We start from the raw sequence: 20,345 nt of genomic DNA on the forward strand, positions 1-20,345 counted from the left end.
ATGAACACGGTTTTAATTCTGTCTCCCCGCCCCCACCCAATCAGCTGGCCTAATAAAACACATTATCTCTCCCTCCAGCCCCTGTCCTGCTTACATGCTTAGACCATCCTGACAACAGAAATTCTTAATAATCTGAACAGTTCCAAAAATGACAGGATTTGGCACATATAAGCCATTCTCTCATTTGCAAAGCATCACAGCTAAAATTACCTGCAGGTTTAACATCAAACGCTTCAAATGAAGATTAATCAGAGTTTAATAATGAAATACTGAATTATTCCATAATGAATTTAACCACTAGGCAAAGTGACAAATCCATTAGCCAAGCCAAGAGTTAAAGTTCAAGACGTCTTATGCAGGAGAACATAGCACTGCTATATTTGAAATAGCTAATTCCTTCCTATGTTGAGAAACACAGTAAAGCCTTGACTACACATTTTATGAGGCTGAACAAAGCTAATCCCCATATGGCATACTACAAAACAGACTTATCACTTTATAAGCTAGACACACAGAAAAAAATTGCTGAGATGTGGAGCTAATTTTTTTTATGTACACAATTCTGAAATTTACTGAAAATCTGTTTTGGTTCCATGGTTCCACATGTTGAAAAAGGACACATGCACGACAGAGCTGCAAAGTGAAGTGAAGCAGAAAATGTTGATATGCAGAGAACTTTTTCGTTCTTGTTATTTTCTGTCAGAACCATAGTCTGCTCAGTTTATGTCTGAGTTTTGTGTTTGGCAGCTGCAGAACTATAAAAAGCTTTGCCATATAAAACATTTTTTAAAGAAAGATATTGTATTAGGCTGACAATACATAAGTCATTTATCAAAATGTCATACTGTTTGGGGAGACAGACAGCAAGTGTCTCCCCTGGGCCTCAAAGAGGAGGTTGAAAAATATGCTTATCTCTACTAGAGCACATTATAAGCTGAAAGTAGGCAAGTTTGCTGTTGCGCTAAGCCTTTTATTGAAAGAGGGGGAATTACAGCACAGTGTTTGTTCCTCCCCAAGCATCAAGGCCTGTCTGACCCGCTCACAACAGCTCTAAGGCTAAGTCTGTCCCAAAAGAATTTATTTGGGTGAAAGCTACAATAGGCTGTTCAAGGTTGGATAGCAGGTCTGATAAGTTCGTGAGAAAAAGACAGAAAAATAAGTCAGAGGAAATGCAAGAGACAAAGTAAAAACTTTGTTTTTTCAGCCTGACTTTTCTCCTAGGTTTTGCCAGTGTAAGAATATTTCTGGATCCAGAACCCCAAGGATAATTAAAATGGCCATTTGTGTCTTAGCTTCTTTGGAAAAAAAAATCCAAAACAAAAAAACAACCCAAATCAAAAACAAAACCACAATAACCTTACAACAAACCACCAAAACAGGAAATCTGTACTCCTGCATGGCATTCAGTCAGAGACGGGTACAGGCAAGGCTTCTCCTGGGCCGGGCAGCATCCAGCTTTCAGCTACAGCAGGCACATGCATTGGCAGCACCCATATCGAACTCCAGGCCCTAACACCGTGAGGGGGTCAGTGCTAGAAACACTTGGGTGCTGCCTGCACAGGGGCACGCGCTGGCAGTGGTACTCTTTGAAGCAAAGAACAAGTAAAACACTGAAACCACAGGAGAGCTGCCAAAAGCAGATGCCTGCACAGTACCTCACATCAGCCAGGCAAGTTGGGGCGGGGGGGGGGGGCAGGAAGGTAAATCCACATCACTTATAGCAAGTCAGAGAAAGAAAACTATCCTAAAGCCCTGGAGGAGCCTAAATATTACAAACACTCATTACTTCCCCCTTGATCAAGGGGTATCAATAGAACACAGTTGTCTGCTAAAAGTTCATGAATTAAATCCTGGTTCTCCCCAGCTCACAGGAACCAGCCATCACTTATGGTAGATCCAACTGGGCTCTCAGATAAACAAATCTGCAAGCCCAATTCTTTCTGAGCAGAGGGCACATCTCTGCCCACTGTATTCACAAGTGTGGCATGGAGCTGGAGCACAAGCCCCTCAGCAAAACATGTCTAGTAAATAGAAAGATGACTATGTGCGCTTTGTTCCAGTATGCTTTCTTATTAAAGAGAAAAAAATTGATTAAATTATGCCATGAAAACTAAGAGTTATTTGTGGGGGTGGGAAAGGGAACATGAAGGGACAAGCGGGGTACAGCCAAAAGATTACTACCATGTATTAAACTGAAAAACTGCATCTTATTGTGTTCAATCCCATTTATTGTGCTCTAAATTAAAAAAAAATATACAGTACCATTTGTAATTATTATGTTCTGTTCCCACAGCATATGCAAGCTATGGAGTTTGTGCTGATTTTAAGAAATTGCATACTGCACTTGATTGTGTCAGCAGATGAAAAGAGAACAGAAACTAGATATATGGTGGTTAGAGATACAAGATTAAGGGTCAAACTAGACAACTGAGGTAATCCTGTAAGTTTACAAGATGATCTTGCATATCTATTTCTGCTGTAAGCCTAAAAAAAAAAAATTTTGCCACTCACCAATTTCAATGTGTTGCACTGGTAAAACAACATATTTTTTGTTATATAAGACACTCGGTGTTTACATAAAACATTCTCACCTTGTAACAGGAATTAAAATCCACATGCTGCTCCTACTAAAGTAAAACCCTATTAGAGAGCCAGTGTTAGTTTATGGGTCTTTCGGGTATAGAGGTCACACAGCCCGATCAGCTGCGGGGCTCTCCCCCCAGAAGGAGGGACATTGTGCATTGAGACGCAAACCTCAGGATCCTGAGCAGTCAGTTTCTCTTACCATCAGGCTTCAAATCAGAACAGTGGAGTCACTAAATAGCTTCCATCTCTTGCTTCTTTCCTTTCTCAGCTCTAAACGAATGCCAGTAACAGCAGCTAGAGTGTTCCCCTGGACATGGCTGCTACAGAAGCTAAAGAGGAATTCAGTTTACATTCTCTTTTTCCAAAAATCAAACAGAATTTGCTCTAGTTCCAGTTTTGTTCAGCAAGAGCCAGATCTACGACACACCAAAAGCAAAAATTCAGGGGTCAAACTCTGCCACACAGCACTACAAAGCTGCCAGACCCATCTCTAGTAGGTACCTTACTGCACAGCAAATCCATCTGAAATCAAAATCAAGCCACAAAATATTGCTCTTCCCTTCGTCTTGTGAATTAGCACTGCCCTTGAGCGGCTCCAGTTAAATCCTCACTAATTCTGATGAGCACCAATGACTCATCTCGACATACAGCAGCACGCAGTATCTAACATCAATCAAGTTATATGTCATGCTACTTACATGGGGCAAGGCTTGAAGCCTGCCGAGGTCAGCGGAGTGAAGACTGTTTACAGGACCAGCCCCACATCCAGTACGCTCAGTCTTCCCGCCAACATCCACAATGCTTCTAAAGTAATGAACTGGTGGTTTGCCACACGTTTCACTAGACACAACGAATAGGAATGCTGAACGAGCTGTAACATTCAGCCCTAGATCTATTCTAACTGCAACAATATCAATGTTCATGCTATTTATCAAACAGTTTGTGTTACCGAAGTGCAATTTTTATTCCAGCACCAAAAAGCTTAGTCCATCCTATAAAACAAGAGCTACATTCAGTCTTGGCTCTACTCTATCAAAACATGCCTGGTGTAAGGATTAAGGCTTCCCTAAGAGAAAGGTCACAGTAAAAAGAAAGAGACTTAGGCAGCTGACAAGCTGATGAATTTCCACAACTTAAAGGCAATTTTAAAAGTATTTTTATAAGATACACTTCTCAGAAAACAGAAACAAGCATTTTGGTCCAAACCCAATTTATTTTTATTAATAACTTATTGTGACTGCAAGCACAAACTCAAAACTTATGAATGCTGCCTAATCTATACTTCCAGACCTCTCAGTTCATTTACAAGGTTTAAAGGCAAAGCAAGGACCAACGTGTTACAGAGTTAGTACAACACAGACCAAGGCAGGGTCTGCATCAGCACTCATCTCACCTTGGAAGCAACAGACTTGCTCTGCACCTCCAAGCTTTTCCACAAGACCTCTACCCCCAAAGCATTAATGGCGTCCCAGAGTGACAGTGTTGGCAAGACATTGTGCAGAGGGACAGGAAGGCAGGTGGCCTCCTGGTTTGACTATGGTAAGGGAGAGCAACCAGAATCCAAGCTGGGGAAGCAAAGGGACTTTTGCAAGCTGCTGCCAATACCAGAAGCATGGGCAGATTTAGTTTGGGCTTAGTTTGCTGATCACACCAGTGACAAGTTCTTTGGTATGAAAACATTAGGAAATGCCATTGCCAAAAGATACTTTGGACTAAAAAAAAAAAAAAAAAAAGCTTGACATTAACACCAAACAAAGAAAAAATGAAACTCCACATGCCAGGATGAAGGCCAAAACAAATCTAACTGAGCAATCATATTTTCAGAACACTACCACGTTTGCCAAAATACTGGGCCAAAGCTCATGTCCTCAGACTTTGCTTCCAGCAAAGTCAGTGGTGATACACCTAGGCTTGGCTGATGAAATAAAGAACGAGTAAAAACATTAAAACAACCTCTCTGCCCTGGACGCCACTGATGGCCCATCTCACTGCGTAGTGCTCCAGCTCACTCATGTTTCAACTCTAGAAGAGTTGGAGCATGATTTGATAAAGAGCTCTCTCAGCTGTGGTTGGGCTTGGGTCAGAAGTGGCCCATGTGCTGCAGGGCTTGGCCATGAAAATGCCTGATATCCCTACAAACTTGAGAGTCCTATCAGATCACTTCATCTACACGAGCATCCTGTCTCCAGCAGCAGCCATAAACCTTAAGAATAGTAAATGGCACAGGTAAATAGGATACTCTTCTCCCCTGCATGCTCCCATCCTTTCATCATTTTCAGTTTGGGGACTTTCTAAGCCAGGTGTGGTTTCAGCATATTTAGTAACTGAGTGGATTTTTTTATTTTTTTTTTTTAAGTGAACTTGTCCCCTAAAAAAACTTGCTGGAATAGCTAGGGGCTCCTGAAAAATAAGAGGGGAACTCCCAAACTCTGCCCACCTCATACTCTTTGCAAAACATGAACACATGGTAAATTAACAAATGCTGGGGGTCACACAGCTGCTCAGAGCCCTGTGCCCACCTCAACAGTTGGAAGCATATCCAGACCTAAAGCTAGACAACCAGAAACTCCAGTTGCACAAATAAAACTTTGTGGATTTAGAGAGGAGATTTACTAATTTGAAAACAGAATCCTGCCTCGATTTGACCTTGCCAACTGCCATTTCACATGCACTATTCTTGTGCTCTTTACTAATTTTGTTTAAATGCAATCATTTTACAAATCGCTACTATTAGGCCCGTTTCACCACAGTTGCAGAGTACAGCCAGGTGCAAGACTGTGTCATCTCTTCCCAGCTGCAGAGGCAAATTACTGACACTGTGTTCAAAGAACCCTCAAGTCAGCTCAATTCTCATTCTCTCAAAGCTGAAGGACAAACAAACTTTCTGCATTTTAATGACATGTGCACCAGCACATTCTTTGAAACTTTAAAGTTTCATTCTTACAAATCCAGACTGGTAATTTTGTTTTGTTGGGTTGTTTGGGTTTTTTTTTTTTTTTTTGATACTTCATTATAACACATTCGATGAAGAGAAATGGAGAGCATGCATGCACATCAGAAGAGTGCAGGGTGTTACCCAGATGTATGCAGAAGACCCCAAATACTGATCTCTACATTGCACCTTGCAGAAAAGTTCAGCATATTATCTGTTACACATCTCAGCCCTTCAAATACAGCAATATCCTGCCACTCTGGAAACAAACTGTGACCTCCAGCTCTGCGCCTTTTTGCTGTGGCAATTCTCCAAAGAGGCACGCTTTATCTCAAAATTAGGACTTCCAGCAAAACGCATGCAGTGCCATCAACCTTCCAACTGAGCAGTGCAGAACTAGAGGCAATCTGAAGTCATGAACAAAATTACAGTTGATTATGGACAAGATGTTTGGGTCCCTACATGTGTGTGGTCAAACTGGGAATTGTCCAGCTCAGTCTGTGTTAAAACACAGAGAAAGCATGTGAATTTCATGGAGTCCCTGGAAGAACTGAGGAATCATGACCATCATGTCTGAGACAAGAACTGCACAAATCATAAGAACTGACAGCAGCGTCACAGAGAGGAGACAACATAGCCTTGACCACACCAGACACAAGGCAACTTTGATAAATAAAGTAGTGTGTAGGAGGTGCCCCATCTTTCCTCTCAGGATCTGAGTGTTGATTTAGCTTTTCCCAAGGCTGAGGCCCCACAGTAGAACAGTCTTCTCAGTAAGTCCAGCACTGCTGCTGCCCTGTCAGCAAGTCACTTAATGACACATAGCCCAATCGTCTAACAAATCCTCCTGGAACCCACCTTGAGCTTGGATCGCCACAGAATGCTCTTACTGGTTCTCTGTGGTTATCTGACATTTTTAGGTTTTCCAATTTTGCAGCATACAAAGGCAGGAAAAGAAGAACTACTACACAAGGCACTTCACAAAAACACGTGACAAGCTGTTTCTCATCCTCCTATTATTTCTGAGGCTGTTCTGTCAACTGAGAACAACTACTATTGCCTTTTAAGACTGCAAATAGCCCTCAGAAGAATGCTGACATTTCCCCAAGTCCCTGCCCTTAGATCAGACAGGGCTGTGATACTTGCCAACAGAAGGAAGAACCGTACCTGAATGGTATGAAAAAAAAAAATACAGTGCACTTAGTCTCGTCAGCATAGATGAAGCATAACCAGTTCTGTCCTCAAAGTTCCTCCTACGGTCCAGCGATTTAAGCTACAAGATTTCCTTGTACATGACTTCCCCAAGGTCACACAGAAAGTCTGAGACATAACCAAACCCAGTCTCAGAGATGGAACCCGGTCTTGCCTTAACTGCAAGGCAGTTTTTTCCTCTAAATTTTCCCCAAAATGGCTAGTCAAGCAAGCTCTTATACAAATGCATTGAGTGGTCAAATAATTTAAGAACTGGAGATAACTCATTTACAATCTGTGCTTAATACAGCGTTGACACCCTTGATCAATATTTAGACATTTAATTCCTTTACTCCAGAAAAACAAGCCAACTTCACATAGTAATGATGAAAGGGAAGAAATAACTGCAAAATTGTTGCCTCCATCACTTGCTTTTGCTGATATTTAGGGTATTACAGAGGACCTGGCACCAGTGACTTCTAAGTCTGAAAGGCTTCCACAAAGCAGCTTTGACCTAGTAAGCAAGCAAAGACTTGGATCGATAGCCTCAGACTGTAAATCTGTCCATGGTTCTGCTGGTTCTTTGTTCAGTAAATACCACACACTCCACAGCTTTAGACTGACACTTTAAACATCACCCAAAACCAGCCAGGGCTTTGAATAAAGCAGCAAAACACTTGCTACCCAAACCCTCATTTTAAAAGACTCTTTGAAAGGTTCTTGGAGAGATAAAAGGACTGTACCCTGCAAATCAGCCTTCGATCAGTTGAAAGCTTAAAATAAGATCCGCTGTAGAAAATCAGCAATGGCCCCTTGCCCACATTTACCTACCAAACAGGTAAATGGTAATTGCTTTGCGATGAGAGTATGACAGCTGAAAAACTTCTCAAGATCCCTAATTTTGACCTACACCACTGCAGCACAGCAGACCAAAGGGCCATCTCTCATACTCTGACAACATGGGAATTGTCTGAAATACCCCATTTCAGCTGAGGACAGTCAATTTTTTAGATACTACAACAAACTCTTAAGAGCAACAGAGAAATAGAAACCTGTTTAGAAAAGTTTGGAAAGAGGGCCTGAGCATTTACTAATGACTAGTTACTAGTCACCGAGGTGCATAAACAGGTGGTCCTTATCTCTTACAACACTTATCAGCCATTTCTGTCCTCAGTTGGATGTTCTGTAGGTGACTATATCAATAAGTGTAGGGTCTGTACTGGAAGAGGAACATAACAACGTAAACAGCAAACACCCAGGCTGGAGACGAGCTGGCAGACTTCTCATAGCCAATTAAACATGGCACATGGAAATATATTTTACCTCTAAAGGAAGCAGTTTTCTTCCCTTCTACCCACATGGGCTAAAATGTCATTCAGACTTAGAGAAATACTTTCTTTCACTGAAAGGGGAGAAAACAATTTAGAAAAGCTCAAGTTCTGAAAATCACCAAATGGAACATTCAAAACTCTGCTCCTGTGGTAGTCAGAAAACATGAGATAGGTTCAACCATTTGTGTGTTATTATCGTATTACACTGAGCAAAGGGCAAAGGATTAATTTTTCAGTTTGAACTGATTTTATGTAAGACTGCTAGAAACATTAGCTGTGTCACTCTTTATCATCAAACACCAAAGCGGATAAGCCAGATGCTAAAGAAAAACCCATCAAAACCACTTAACACTGGTGAATTACTGTTGCTTATGAGATAGTTGGCAATTCCTCTTCTCTCCAGTCTTACAGACATTCACTGTGTAAGGATTCAAACCAGACGGCCTACAAAGTTGTTGCCTATTGAGTAATATCCTGTGTCATCGTGTGCCTTGGTCCTTAGGGGTGCACCTCTATGGGTGCTGAAAGGGTACCAGGAGACACAAGCCAAGCGCACCACATACTGCACGAAGAGCTGTGATCCAAAGAGTCTCCAGTCCAGAAGGTGACACAGGAGGCTCGTACGCTGGGTAACTACAAAACAACCAGCTGACAAGCAGTCACAGCCCCATCAGCTATTAGTATCATGTTTAATACCTCCTTATTTTTAACGTAATTAATTTATTTGCAGTTACTTCTAGCAATATTAATACAAGAAGCTGAAACCCAACGTTCTAGAGTCTGACATATTTGATCCCAAAATTTGCACCCAGATTTAGTTCTTTTTTTCCCCTTCAAATTATGGAAAGGGATGGAAAAGTAGGGTGGGGATATATGGGGTCTCATTTTACACACCTTACAGACTTTGTTGAAAACCTTTCTCCTAAAGCTTTTCTCTTCATTTTTTCAGATGTTGAGTTTTGCTCAATATTTAGAGCAAAGACATCTTCATCTGGTCAAAACATGATGTTTAGGTACCAGAACGCATGTTGCTATGGATATACTACAGAAGGAAGCTTTGCAACAAGAACAACCACACATGCTTGTTTTAACATGAAGGCATAAATGATCAATTCCAATTTACACGTGTAATACAAGGTATATCAAAATACCCCAGGTTTTGGTATTGGATTTTTGGGGGAGGCTATGATTTCTCCTGCCGCTTTAGTTTGAGATTATGGGCAAACGGCTTCAGGTTCTTGCCAAAGGCACTCCTGCCCTACGCGGGCTCTTCCAGTGGACGGCAGGGAGCCAGGCTCCGAAGGACGCCGCCGATGCCCAGCCAGCAGCCGGACACTCATAAAACTCACCCTGTGCTCTGTCAGGCCAAGGCGCGACCACTCGCCCTGGCGCTTCGCCCCGCTTCGGGAGGTTTGGGGGGCTTTGCTTTGGCTGCACGCTGGGCACAGACATGGGCAAGGCTGCTGAAATACAGAGCGGGACACCTGCGACCCCCGCCGAGCGCCTTCCCCCGCCTCGGCGAGGCCGCCGCCGAGCCCCTCTCCCCTCCCTCTCACCCAGGCCGCCCACGGCCCTGGAAAACAGGCCCCCAGCGGCACCGACCTTGTTGAGGTGGGGGTTCCTGGTGATGTCGTAGCCTCGCTTTTTGACGGCCAGGGCCCCAGCGCGGGCGGCCGGGCTCCCCCCGGCCTGACAGCTGCAGCCCCGCCTGAGGCTGAGGAGAAGCGGCCTCCGGCCGGCCCCTGCCATCCGCAGCAGGCGGCCTCCCGCCCCGCCACACACCGGCACCATCATCATCATCACCATCGCCCCGCCGCGGCTGCTCGGGCGGAGGCGGCCGTAGCGGCGAGGGGCGGCGGGCGGGGCGGGAAGGGCGCGGCGAGAGGGCGGGCCCGCCCCGGCCAGGTGCGCCCGCCCCGGCCCCTCACGGCGCGACTGTCCCCGCCGAAGCGAAAGGAAACCCGGGAAGCGGATCCCGCCTCCGCCCCGCGGCGGTCGCGCCTCCTCCGCTACCTGTTAAGGCTCAGCCGGCGGCTGAGGGAAGGGGGCGCCGGCTGTGGCCCCGCCTCCGTCGGGGAGAGCGAGCGGGCCCGCACCGCCCCGCAGCGCGGCCGGCCGGAGGGGACGTGAGGGGGCTTGCTCGGCTGGGGGGGAGCCCTCCCGCCATCGCGGGGCCTGAGGCAGCCCCTCGCCCCGCCGCCGCCTCGCGTCTCCCCTCTCGACCTTGTATTTTCCCCCTAACCAAGGGCACCCTGAGAGGAAAGGCCGGCCCCGGACCGAGGGGAGCGCGGTCCGCCCCGGTGGCAGCGCCCGGCTGCGGGGTCCTGGGCAAGGGGCCGGCGGGGGGCGAGGGGCGAGCTGCTCGGGAAGGGCTCGGCAGACACCCCTCCTTCTGGGGCGAGAGAGGCTGCCCGCAGTTAGGCGCTTCAGCCGCCCACCAAAATCTATATATATGCTATACTGCATATATAGTGTATATACTATGTATATTACATGTATTTTAATATATTGTAATCTCTATATCCTATTCACTGAAGAACATAGGTCCCTGCATCGATTTTTTCAAATAAATGAGCCCTTTTGTCCTTTAAAATGCTGATGTTACCATTACTACTATCACTTCTCATATAAAAACCCCGTGGCCGGATTACTCCCCCAAAAAGTAGAAGATTCACATTCAAGTCCATCTTCAGATCAACACCGCTCCCGGACCTGCGCCCCCATCGCGAAGCTCCGGCCTGCTCTGGGTGAGGGATGGTCTCCGGCTTCTCCTTCCGTTTGTCCTGCTGTCAGCAGATGCGTTTTTGAATATGCTTTCACATTTTGGAGGATAAATGACAGAGGCTGTGCGGAAAAGAATGGACCGCAGAGTGCAAGTTGTTAATTAGAAGGGGTCTGCTGTGCACTCATCATGTCCCTCAGCTGTGCTGCCGTGGCATTTTATAAGTACTCCACAGAATAGAATAGACTATTTCAGTTCAATTCCATAACCTTATGATTTCTCCCTAAAGGGTATAAGGCTTCATGCATTGCCCTCAGCATGCCCAGGATATTCACGCCTCTGCTCTAAGACAATGATTATATTCAAACCTGATACTTGCGGACTGTGGCCACTAAATAACTACTAGAACCATTGGGAAGAAAACTCCCCCCCCATCAGATACTTTCTGAGAGTGAGGTGGGTTGTCTGGTCTTTGTTTTTTTCTCCCTTTCCTTTCAAATATCAGAAATTGGCCATAAATGGAGATGCACAGCTGGGGAGACCCAGACAGCGGGGGTAAGGAATATGTTCATCACTGAGACCAGATTATGATCAGGGAGGTTCTTAGTGCATGGAAGACACAAGAAGGAATGTGCCATTATTATTGCTTTTATGCATAGCTATAAATTGGAAAAATCTTGAGACTTTACATCACCTTGAGAATTTAGAATTGTGAGGGTCACTTTGAACAAAAACAAAGTCAACATCTCACCAGCTCTTCAAAGCTTTCCTACCCTCACCAGCCATGTTGGTCTTAGCCAGCCTAAATTTGAGTTATTCTCCACCCCTCCACAGGCTTGCTGTAAATTTTGCTGCGTCGTGGCAGTCGTGGCCATTTGACAGGACGTTTGACACTGCTGTTTGTAGGAGAGTCCATAACACTAAACCTCTGGTTTCTTGAGCCACTCCTGGTGAGCAAAGATAAAAAAAGAGGAGAAACTTCCCTGACTGCTTTGCAAAAGAGTACCATTAAGTTGTTTGAGGAGATTTACCTGATAGACTAAAAAGTGCCTAGCTGAGAGCCTGCACAATGAGGCTGCTTTGCACAGCTGAGAAGTGTCTCATGCAGTAGCATCAGCTCTCCTAGCAATAGGTGTCCTTCTTCAGGCTCAGAGCAAATGCAATTACTGCTCCTTGGAGATTCTAGACAAGCCCTTCGTACTTGCAGGACCTAATTCCACCATCTAGTGCTTTTCTTACAAAACTCAGAATAAATCTCAAAGTAAAGTTCACTTTGCCCAATTTGTAAGCGTGCCTCTCCTTGGAAAAAGCAGCCTGCAATTTTGTTTTGAAAATGCCCTAGAGAAGGACAGAACTGCAGCATAATTTGACTGTGTATGTCTAAGAGGGAACTTAAAACTCTTTTAGACTACATGCAGAAGTTCTCTTTGGGGACCACATGCTTGTCACCTCTGCTATGAACAGCAGAAAGAGAGACAGTTAGTTTTGTTTGAAGTAGTTCGCTAACTAGTAGCTTTAGCATCTTGAATTGTCTGGAGCCAAAACCATCATGCATTATGGCGTTATGAAAATACCTGGGAGGTGAGGCATGGGCTTCATCGCTGCCTCCTTCATAAAGGAAAAGCTCTACTCTGAACAACACAGAGACAGTATTTAAAAAAATACTACACTGCAACCTGAAACTTAGCCAAAGCAAATTTTTCACAAAGTATTTTGATATTTTTAACCCAGTATCTGTAGGCAGAAAAGATTTCCTTGCACATTGAATATTATTTCTTCTGTGTATAGTGACAGCTGGACACATACACAAGCCCCACGAGAATGGAGAAAGAGGGAAAGAGAATTTCAGGGCTGGATATGTTGTTATGTCACTGTAAGTAGGTGGAACAAATAATTTGGGAGGATTTCAGACATGCAATGGAGTAAATTTCCAACTTTTTGGAAATACAGAAAGGCCCATAAAAGTGTAAAACATTAAGTATGATCTAGTGAAAACAACTGGTTTTTTTACAGTAATAATGTTTTACTGATGAAAATGGGTGTTAGCACAGGGTGTTTTCATTTCTACAGAAGTGTTCCAGTTTCTCCATGATGCTGAAACCCTAACTAGTCTCCATTTTGATTTAAAAAAATCCATTATAAGAAAATAATTTACAGAGGACAGATTTTCTAATAATTTGTCACTGTGTGAATTTACTTTTGGGTCTGATTTACTAAGTATAATACATTTAACAACAGAAGGTCCAAAATTTTGTCTGAAATAGATTTGAATCTTTAGATCAATCCAAGCAAGAATAACTTTTATTGAGTCTTTTGCAGAACTGATTGCTTAAATTTACTCATCTGTAGCAAATACTGAGGATACACGTCGCTGTCTGAGAGAAGGGCAGGACATTTCTGGCTTCTGTATCTACAAACCATGGAGGCTGCACCTCTTAACCCTCTAAACCTTCTGGTCAACCTTACTTAATTTTGTGTCAGAGGACAAGTAAATGACTAACTACTATTAAAGACAAGATGCAAAAGCGCAGATATCGGCACAGCTACCATGGCAGGCAGACACCAATAATGAACAACAAATTTATGGTCCGTGTTTGCTTGATAAAAGGCAGGGAAGCTGTAGGAGGAGGAAATAAGACATTAAAAGGCCTTTCCCACAGCACGTGACTGCTGGCCAGGCTGAGGGCTTTGGTCTGTTCCTGAACGGTGCAGGGAACTGTTATTTCTTGACATTGGACCTGAGCGAGTGAAGGTAACTGTGACACCTCTGTCGGCTGGGCTCCAATTTACTAAACAGTACGGGAATTTTATTCTGCCTCTTAACGTTCTTTGAGAACTCGTGAATCACGGCCTCTTTTTGTATGAACTTGAGCAGAACACCTTTTTTTTTTTTACTGGGAATGGCCATAAACTAGAACACAGTGAGCTAACAAAATTAACTCATTATTGTCAAAGGATTTCACACAGTTTTCTCAAGAGTAAATCAGCTTTTCCTGCCTAATACTGTTCCAAAGCACAACAAAATAAAAGGGGTTTGGAGCTTGCTTTGGAGCTTGTCAGGCAATGATGTCCCAAAGCAGCGATCGAAATCGAGAAAGCTCCCTGAGTTTTTGGTTCAGCCTCTGGCTGGGGGCACAACTTCCACCGTATCCCTGGGAGGGAGTTATCATATAAATCTCAACTTTGCATGTCTATCTACCCATCAGCACTGGATGGAGGGTCATGACAAGACCATAGAGCTGAGTGTGAACTGTCAGAAGAGAAGTCTGTTTTCTTTTCCTGGCCCTGAATTGATAGAATCGTTATCTCAATTTCAAGAGCGCCTGGAGATACATCAGTGGCCTTGCACAGTAACCCCTCAGAAGTTTATGGTCTATATGTGCAAGAGGGACAAATCCAGGAAGGGGAAGAGAGACATCGCTAGCCTGGGGCTACAGGACAGGTCAAACAGCAAAGGTGGGAATTCCAGCACACCCCTTCCACAATGGACTGGCAAACAGCAAGAGGTGGGGAGGGAGGGAACTGCTGTATCTGTAGTATCTAATTTCTAAATGGGCTCCAGAAATGGCTGCATACAGGATGTCCCACTATTGGCCGCTGAGGATGTAGGACAAGGCTTTCAGAAGGGTTATTTTTAAAAAGCTCACAGCTTTTTGAACATTTTTGGTTTATACCCACACTGCCACAGGAAGATATATATAGAGAGAGATATACACACATATATATGCTTTTGACTTTTAGAGTGAAGGGACCTCTAGGGATCATTGAGTCCAACCCCCTGCAGTGAGCAGGGACACCCTCAGCTAGATCAGGTTGCTCAGAGCCCCGCCAGTCTGACCTGGAATGTTTCCAGGGATGGGGCATCTGCCACCTCTGGGCAACCTGGGCCAGTGCTTCACCACTCACATTATAAAAAATCTTTTCCTTATATCCAGTCTAAGTCTACCCTCCTGTAGTTTAAAACCATCACCCCTTGCCCTGTCACAACAGGCCTTGCTAAAGAGGTTGCCCCCATCCTTCCTATAGTCCCCCTTTAAGTACCAGCAGGTGGCATTAAGGTCTCCCCGCAGCCTTCTCTTCTCCAGGCTGAACAACCCCAACTCTCTCAGCCTGTCTTATTGTTACTGTATGGACTCTTTCACATATTTTATTTTCTTCATTTTCAAATTCTAGCTTATATTCTTCTCAGAGGAGGGATGTACATTTATAAAAGTAAAAATAAGGTTTTCTCTGCAGCCATGAATTGTCTCCGTGCTGTTGTGCAGACACTGAGTAGCGCCTTGCCAGGGGACTTCTCGTCTTTTACCTCCTATTGGCTGACAATAGCCATCAAACTGATTTTTTGCAGCTTAGTGAGAAACAAATTACAAATGCTGGGTTTCTAAAATTTACCTGGCACTGCAAAATAAAGCTTGAATTTGGTTTAGATTCTTTATCTCCAAGACGCAGTGTGCTTGCTGTCAGATGCACATGAATGCGCTTTGCCTAACCTGCAAGTTGAAGGCAAATTTGATTGAAGCAACGATTAAATTCTGATTAAAAAACTAGAAAGACTGTTACAAAAGAAAGCTATAAAAGCAATGAAATGCATGCTTATATTCAGCACTGAACTCTTACAATTTTATTTAAGCTATTTTTCAGCAGCAGGAAGGAAACAATGGTTTGTGGAGTGGGATTCTATATACACTTGGGGATTTGCGGGTTGCTACAGAATGCAATTGAAGTTTCAAAGCGTGTCATAAGAGCTAATTTATACCTCCAGTAATTTAAGAAACTTCTTTGTGCTGTGGCCTTGCATTTGACAGTTTGGCATCTAAGAGAATGCCAAAGAAATCCCCTTTAAACTTACCAGAGAATGAATCTCTAACATAGAAAGAGGGACCTTATACTGCCTATTCTTCTGTGGCATTATCTTTTCTCTCAGGAAATGAATTGAGCTTCAGTTATAAATGTACATTGTAGTGGTTTTCAAACCACATACCTTGAGAATTCTTGGCATTGTGCAGCCGTGTGTCTCCTGGTTTATTAGATTTTGCAGAGACTATATACTATCTGTTCACGCAGACTGTTAATTTAAGTCCATCGTGACACAAGAAGCACAACAGGGGCCGTGAGTTCCGTGAGTTTTGATCTGGACCCCTCTGTTCAACAAACAGTGGCAAGAAAAACAATAAGTGCTACCGAGGAGTCTGGAGCCAACAGGATCACAGATAGCTGTGGTGAGCTCCCCATGCAGGAGGTGATACAACATTTCCATCTGCTGTAACATTTAGACTGCTCTTCTGATCAGGTGCTGATCTCTTCTCTCTGGTGACCGATGACAGGACCCGAGGGAATGGCAGGGAGATGTGCCAGGGGAGGGTTAGGCTGGGTGTTAGGAAAAGGTTCTTCCCCCAGAGGGTGGTGGAGCCCTGGAACAGGCTCCCCAGGGAGGCATCACGGCACCAAGTCTGGTGAAAATCAAGGAGCACTTGGACAAGGCCCTCAGAGACACGGTGTGAATTTGGGGTGTCCTGTGCAGGGACAGGAGTTGGACTTGATGATCTTTGTGGGTCCCTTCCAGCTCAGGGCATTCTATGATTCTATGATTCTTGGTCATATTGCTGTCCATAATGTATGTATATATATGCATACATATATGGAAAGAGAACTTTTGTAGGGTAATGTATCTATAGTAAAATATATACATTATAAAGGTATGCTTTAGCTCAGTTAGAAGTTATGGGCTCAATTTATATGACATATACAGGGTATCAAACTGGGTCAGACCATGGGATTTGAAGGCACCACAGGGATCATCACGCCAGCCTTTCGCAACTGCAAGCAATTATATACTTGATGTTTAATCCACAAGGATTCACAGAAGTCTGCTCCAGATGCAGCAGCTCCAGAACTCTTCTGTTGACCTCTAACAAATACAAGATGTAAGGTTACAGTCAAAACATCACAGATGATCGCACGCCATGCTAAAATAGCAGAACCCTGCAATGGGATCCTCTCTGGTCTTAAAAATCTTTATTACTGCAGCCTGTCCCATGCAGCAAAGCTCAAAGTCCTTTTTGTTTTTTCATATAAGCTAACTCTGTATTTTCTCACACACGTTACAGATGGAGGGACATGGAGGGGATTCTTGTTCATGGTCACATACTCAGACAGTGACGGAGCTGGGAGCAGGATCCATACATCCTGGCTGTCAGTTCCTTGCTTACATTGTCATCTATCACTAGGCTCCCTTTGTCACAGTTTACTTCCTTGACATACATTTTCATGATGTTATTCTTCAGCAGGGAGAGACTACACTGTCATCCAGACAAAAACCATCTGCAGTTGTGCAATTAAGGCCTTAATCAGACCTTTGGACCTCTTTCCTGGCTTTGGCTAGTTTTAAGTGATAATGATGGCAGTTTATACTTACACCTCTTAAAATGAAAAATGAGCATTGAGATGAATATGCTTCAGTCAGTAAATTCTCCTGTCCTCTCTAAAATAAATGTTGGCTTTTTTGTTGTTGTTTTCCTGCCATCTTACTGATGTCCAAAGCAGTACGTTAACCCTGTAGTGCACTCCTCAGGATCCAAATTCATGAGGAGAAATAGGCAGAAGAGCAAAGACAATGCACTATTTAATATCTGAATTTCTACTAGACAGAATCAGTTTATAGTGATACACAGTATTATAATTCTGATTTATTTTAAAACTGATTTTTTTCATAGGCATAGCCTTTGATCTTCCTCCCATAGAAGGTGTCATGGGTTTTACAGTAGGTTTCAACAGGACTAGAATACTGCTATAAATTTTAGTCATTTGTTTAATAGAAAAATAATTTTCTGTACAGTGCAAGAGCACATTTTTACATCTGGCATGACGATACTATTTTTAAGTAACATCACATGTGTCTAAACAAAGGTATCAATGACAAAAAGGAGGTGGGTATTCTTTTTCCTCAGAAGTCAGTTTGTTATTTAAAGGAGCACAAGTAGTAATGTGCCCTAAGTATGACCTGCACCCTTATTTTTGCTAGAAAACTTTGTGCTACTAAGAGATTGCATTAACAATACAGAGTCATTAAAATGATGCTGAGTGAGACTTTGCATCTCACAAAAAAAGATAAGATATCCTGATAATGCCTTGTGATATAAAAGAAGTCAAGGAGGTGATCAAAGACTCAGGCTTACGAACAAAAGCTTTTATACAAGTTACTGAGGGGTAAAATTACTGTTTCAGCTGATCCACCCACGCGCATCCTCCCTCGCTGCTGCTGTGAAGGCAGTTTGAGGAACCCTAATTACAAGTGAAAGTACACTACAGTGATCCGGACTACCTTCAGCCTGACTGCACTAAGCACACAGACGTTGGGTTAACCTGCTTCTCAGTAGCTCACATTTGGCATGGCATGGGAACACATACATGTAGAGCTGATATGCAGCAAGTTTAACAAATCACAGTAACCAAAGTTTTAACAGTCCTCTCTGGCTTTAAAGCGAGAAAATATTTATCATCGTACCAGAGTTCGGTCAAAGGAGGTTTTAATAACGATTTATGGCCACAAAAGTGAGTATAACACATCTCTGAAAAATCTTTTTCAATTGTGCAAAATTGCAAGTAGCACTTGACCTTAGTAGTTCAATAGTTTCAGACTGGATATAAGGAAGAAAATTTTTACAACGAGGGTGGTGAAGTGCTGGCCCAGGTTGCCCAGAGGTGGCAGATGCCCCATCCCTGGAAACATGCCAGGTCAGGCTGGCCGGGGCTCTGAGCAACCTGATCTAGCTGTAGGTGTCCCTGATCACTGCAGGGGGTGGGACTAGATGATCCCTAAATGTCCCTTCCAACCAAAACCAGTCTATCATTCTAATTATTTTAGGTCATGTTCTGACTTTCCTAAGGCTTCTAGGGCAGTATGAGTCTGTATGATGAAAGGACAAGACAGTGTGAGAAGCTTTTAATAAGAAACGATAATTTATACTCGATAAATGTATTCATTGGCTTCTCTGCCTATGTGATTTTTAAATGTTTTACTTATGTGTGTGAAAAGGTGGGTTTTAAAAAAAGCTATTTTTGAATACTGCAAAATGAGAAAATAAGACAGGTTGCAAATAAAGGAACATTATGAAAATACCTGCAGAGCCAAGTAAATCTGGATACCATGAAAGAGAAAATATCATGAAGAAACCTCCATGCCTGCATGCAAAGCATTTCTTCACCCTTCTCTCTACAACCAGGCAGTTCATTTTTTGAACCTTATTCCTAGAAGACAAGCCTTTTTAATGTTAGATGGAGCATTTTCCAAGTGCTATATTTATGTATTACTCTTTATACTCACCCCTATCCCAAAGGATATCTTCCTCAGCGGGCAGGTCTCCAACATGAACTGTAGGAAGAGTAAGCACTGGAAGAATTCATCTTCCAGCCTGGAAGGTTTCTCAGCCTCTTGGAGAAACTGGTGCCAGTATGGTACAAGGCCCTTTTAGAAATCCACTTTAACTCAACTGGCCTCTGTATAATTATATTAGTTCTGCAATGAACAATCAGTAGCTATCAAGTGAAGTTGCAACCACTGCCACCTAGTAAAGTCATCTTGTTAGCACTGTATCTGAAAATGTACTTTCTTTAAGCTCTTTGGCAAGGGGAAAACGCCCACATGAAATTTCCAAGCAGTAACCAGTTCGCAGAGGGCAACAGCCTCCTGCTGAACTTTGCTGTGCACCCAGTTGCACATGACAGAGCTTTTCAGAGGTATACAGATGAGATACAGCACTGTTAAGAGAAGTAAACAGTTGAAAGTGAGAAGTAGTTTGAAAGGTCGGCTGCGCATTGAATAGGTGCAGATGTACTCAGCCGCTGGCACGCTCTCGTACCTGGAGCAGAGCTCTCAATCTTGCTGCCATTTAAAAAAAACCTGTATGTAATGTCAGCATAAATGTTTTGCAGTGTCCTACGCAATGATAAACGGAAAAAAAAATAATTGTCAGGCTTCTTAAATCATGTAGCGTAAAAGCAGACTATTTACATAAGCAAAGCAAAACTGTTTGCTGGTTTTCTCATTAAGCACTATTTTTTGGCAATACAAAGGTTTACAAAAAATTTTATCTGTTCATCAAGTCTTCAATCAGTTCTATAACCTCCAAGACAATCTTCCAAAAAGCCTCTGGGTCTGACTTTAGGACACTTTGAGCCTCTTATGTCTCTTAAAACAAATCAGGACAAACATTTTTAAGTCAATGAGCTGATAGTTTTGACTGATATAAATCATTGTAGCTTTTCTTGACATCAGCATTTTTCTTATTTACACTAGCAGAAGTTTAGGAGACTTGCATCACTGACTTGATCACTTCATTCCAAACACGTAGCATTTTTCCTGAATGCTTGTAGCTATAAATACGTATTTATTACAGAGACAAGAAAACCAGAAAATAGGAAATTAGTACTTTAAAAGGCTGTTGAATAGACGTGCAGGAAAGCTTGCAGTTCTAGAAGTCAATTAATGTAGATAGTCACCTGCGAAATCCCTTTCAGATATTCTGCTGAGGGGACATAACACAGTTTAAGTAATATACTTCATGTCACAGAGTCTGCATGCCTG

The 20,345-nt window shown here is 43.2% G+C and overlaps 1 protein-coding gene across 2 annotated transcripts in view; it reads right to left on the bottom strand.

Moving 5' to 3' along the window:
- Positions 1 to 10,043, bottom strand: part of ME3 (malic enzyme 3) — a 131,432-nt gene extending 121,389 nt beyond the window's left edge. The window contains exon 1 of one of the 2 annotated variants that reach the window (XM_075080814.1): positions 9,643 to 10,043. In XM_075080814.1, coding sequence (XP_074936915.1) covers positions 9,643 to 9,846 — 204 coding nt within the window. In that variant the 5' untranslated portion in view covers positions 9,847 to 10,043. The remainder of the gene's footprint in view (positions 1 to 9,642) is intronic. The other variant, XM_075080806.1, reaches the window with a different exon arrangement.
- Positions 10,044 to 20,345: the final 10,302 nt, after the last annotated feature.

Source organism: Phalacrocorax aristotelis, chromosome 1, assembly GCF_949628215.1.
Source record: "Phalacrocorax aristotelis chromosome 1, bGulAri2.1, whole genome shotgun sequence".
NCBI lineage: Eukaryota > Metazoa > Chordata > Aves > Suliformes > Phalacrocoracidae > Phalacrocorax > Phalacrocorax aristotelis.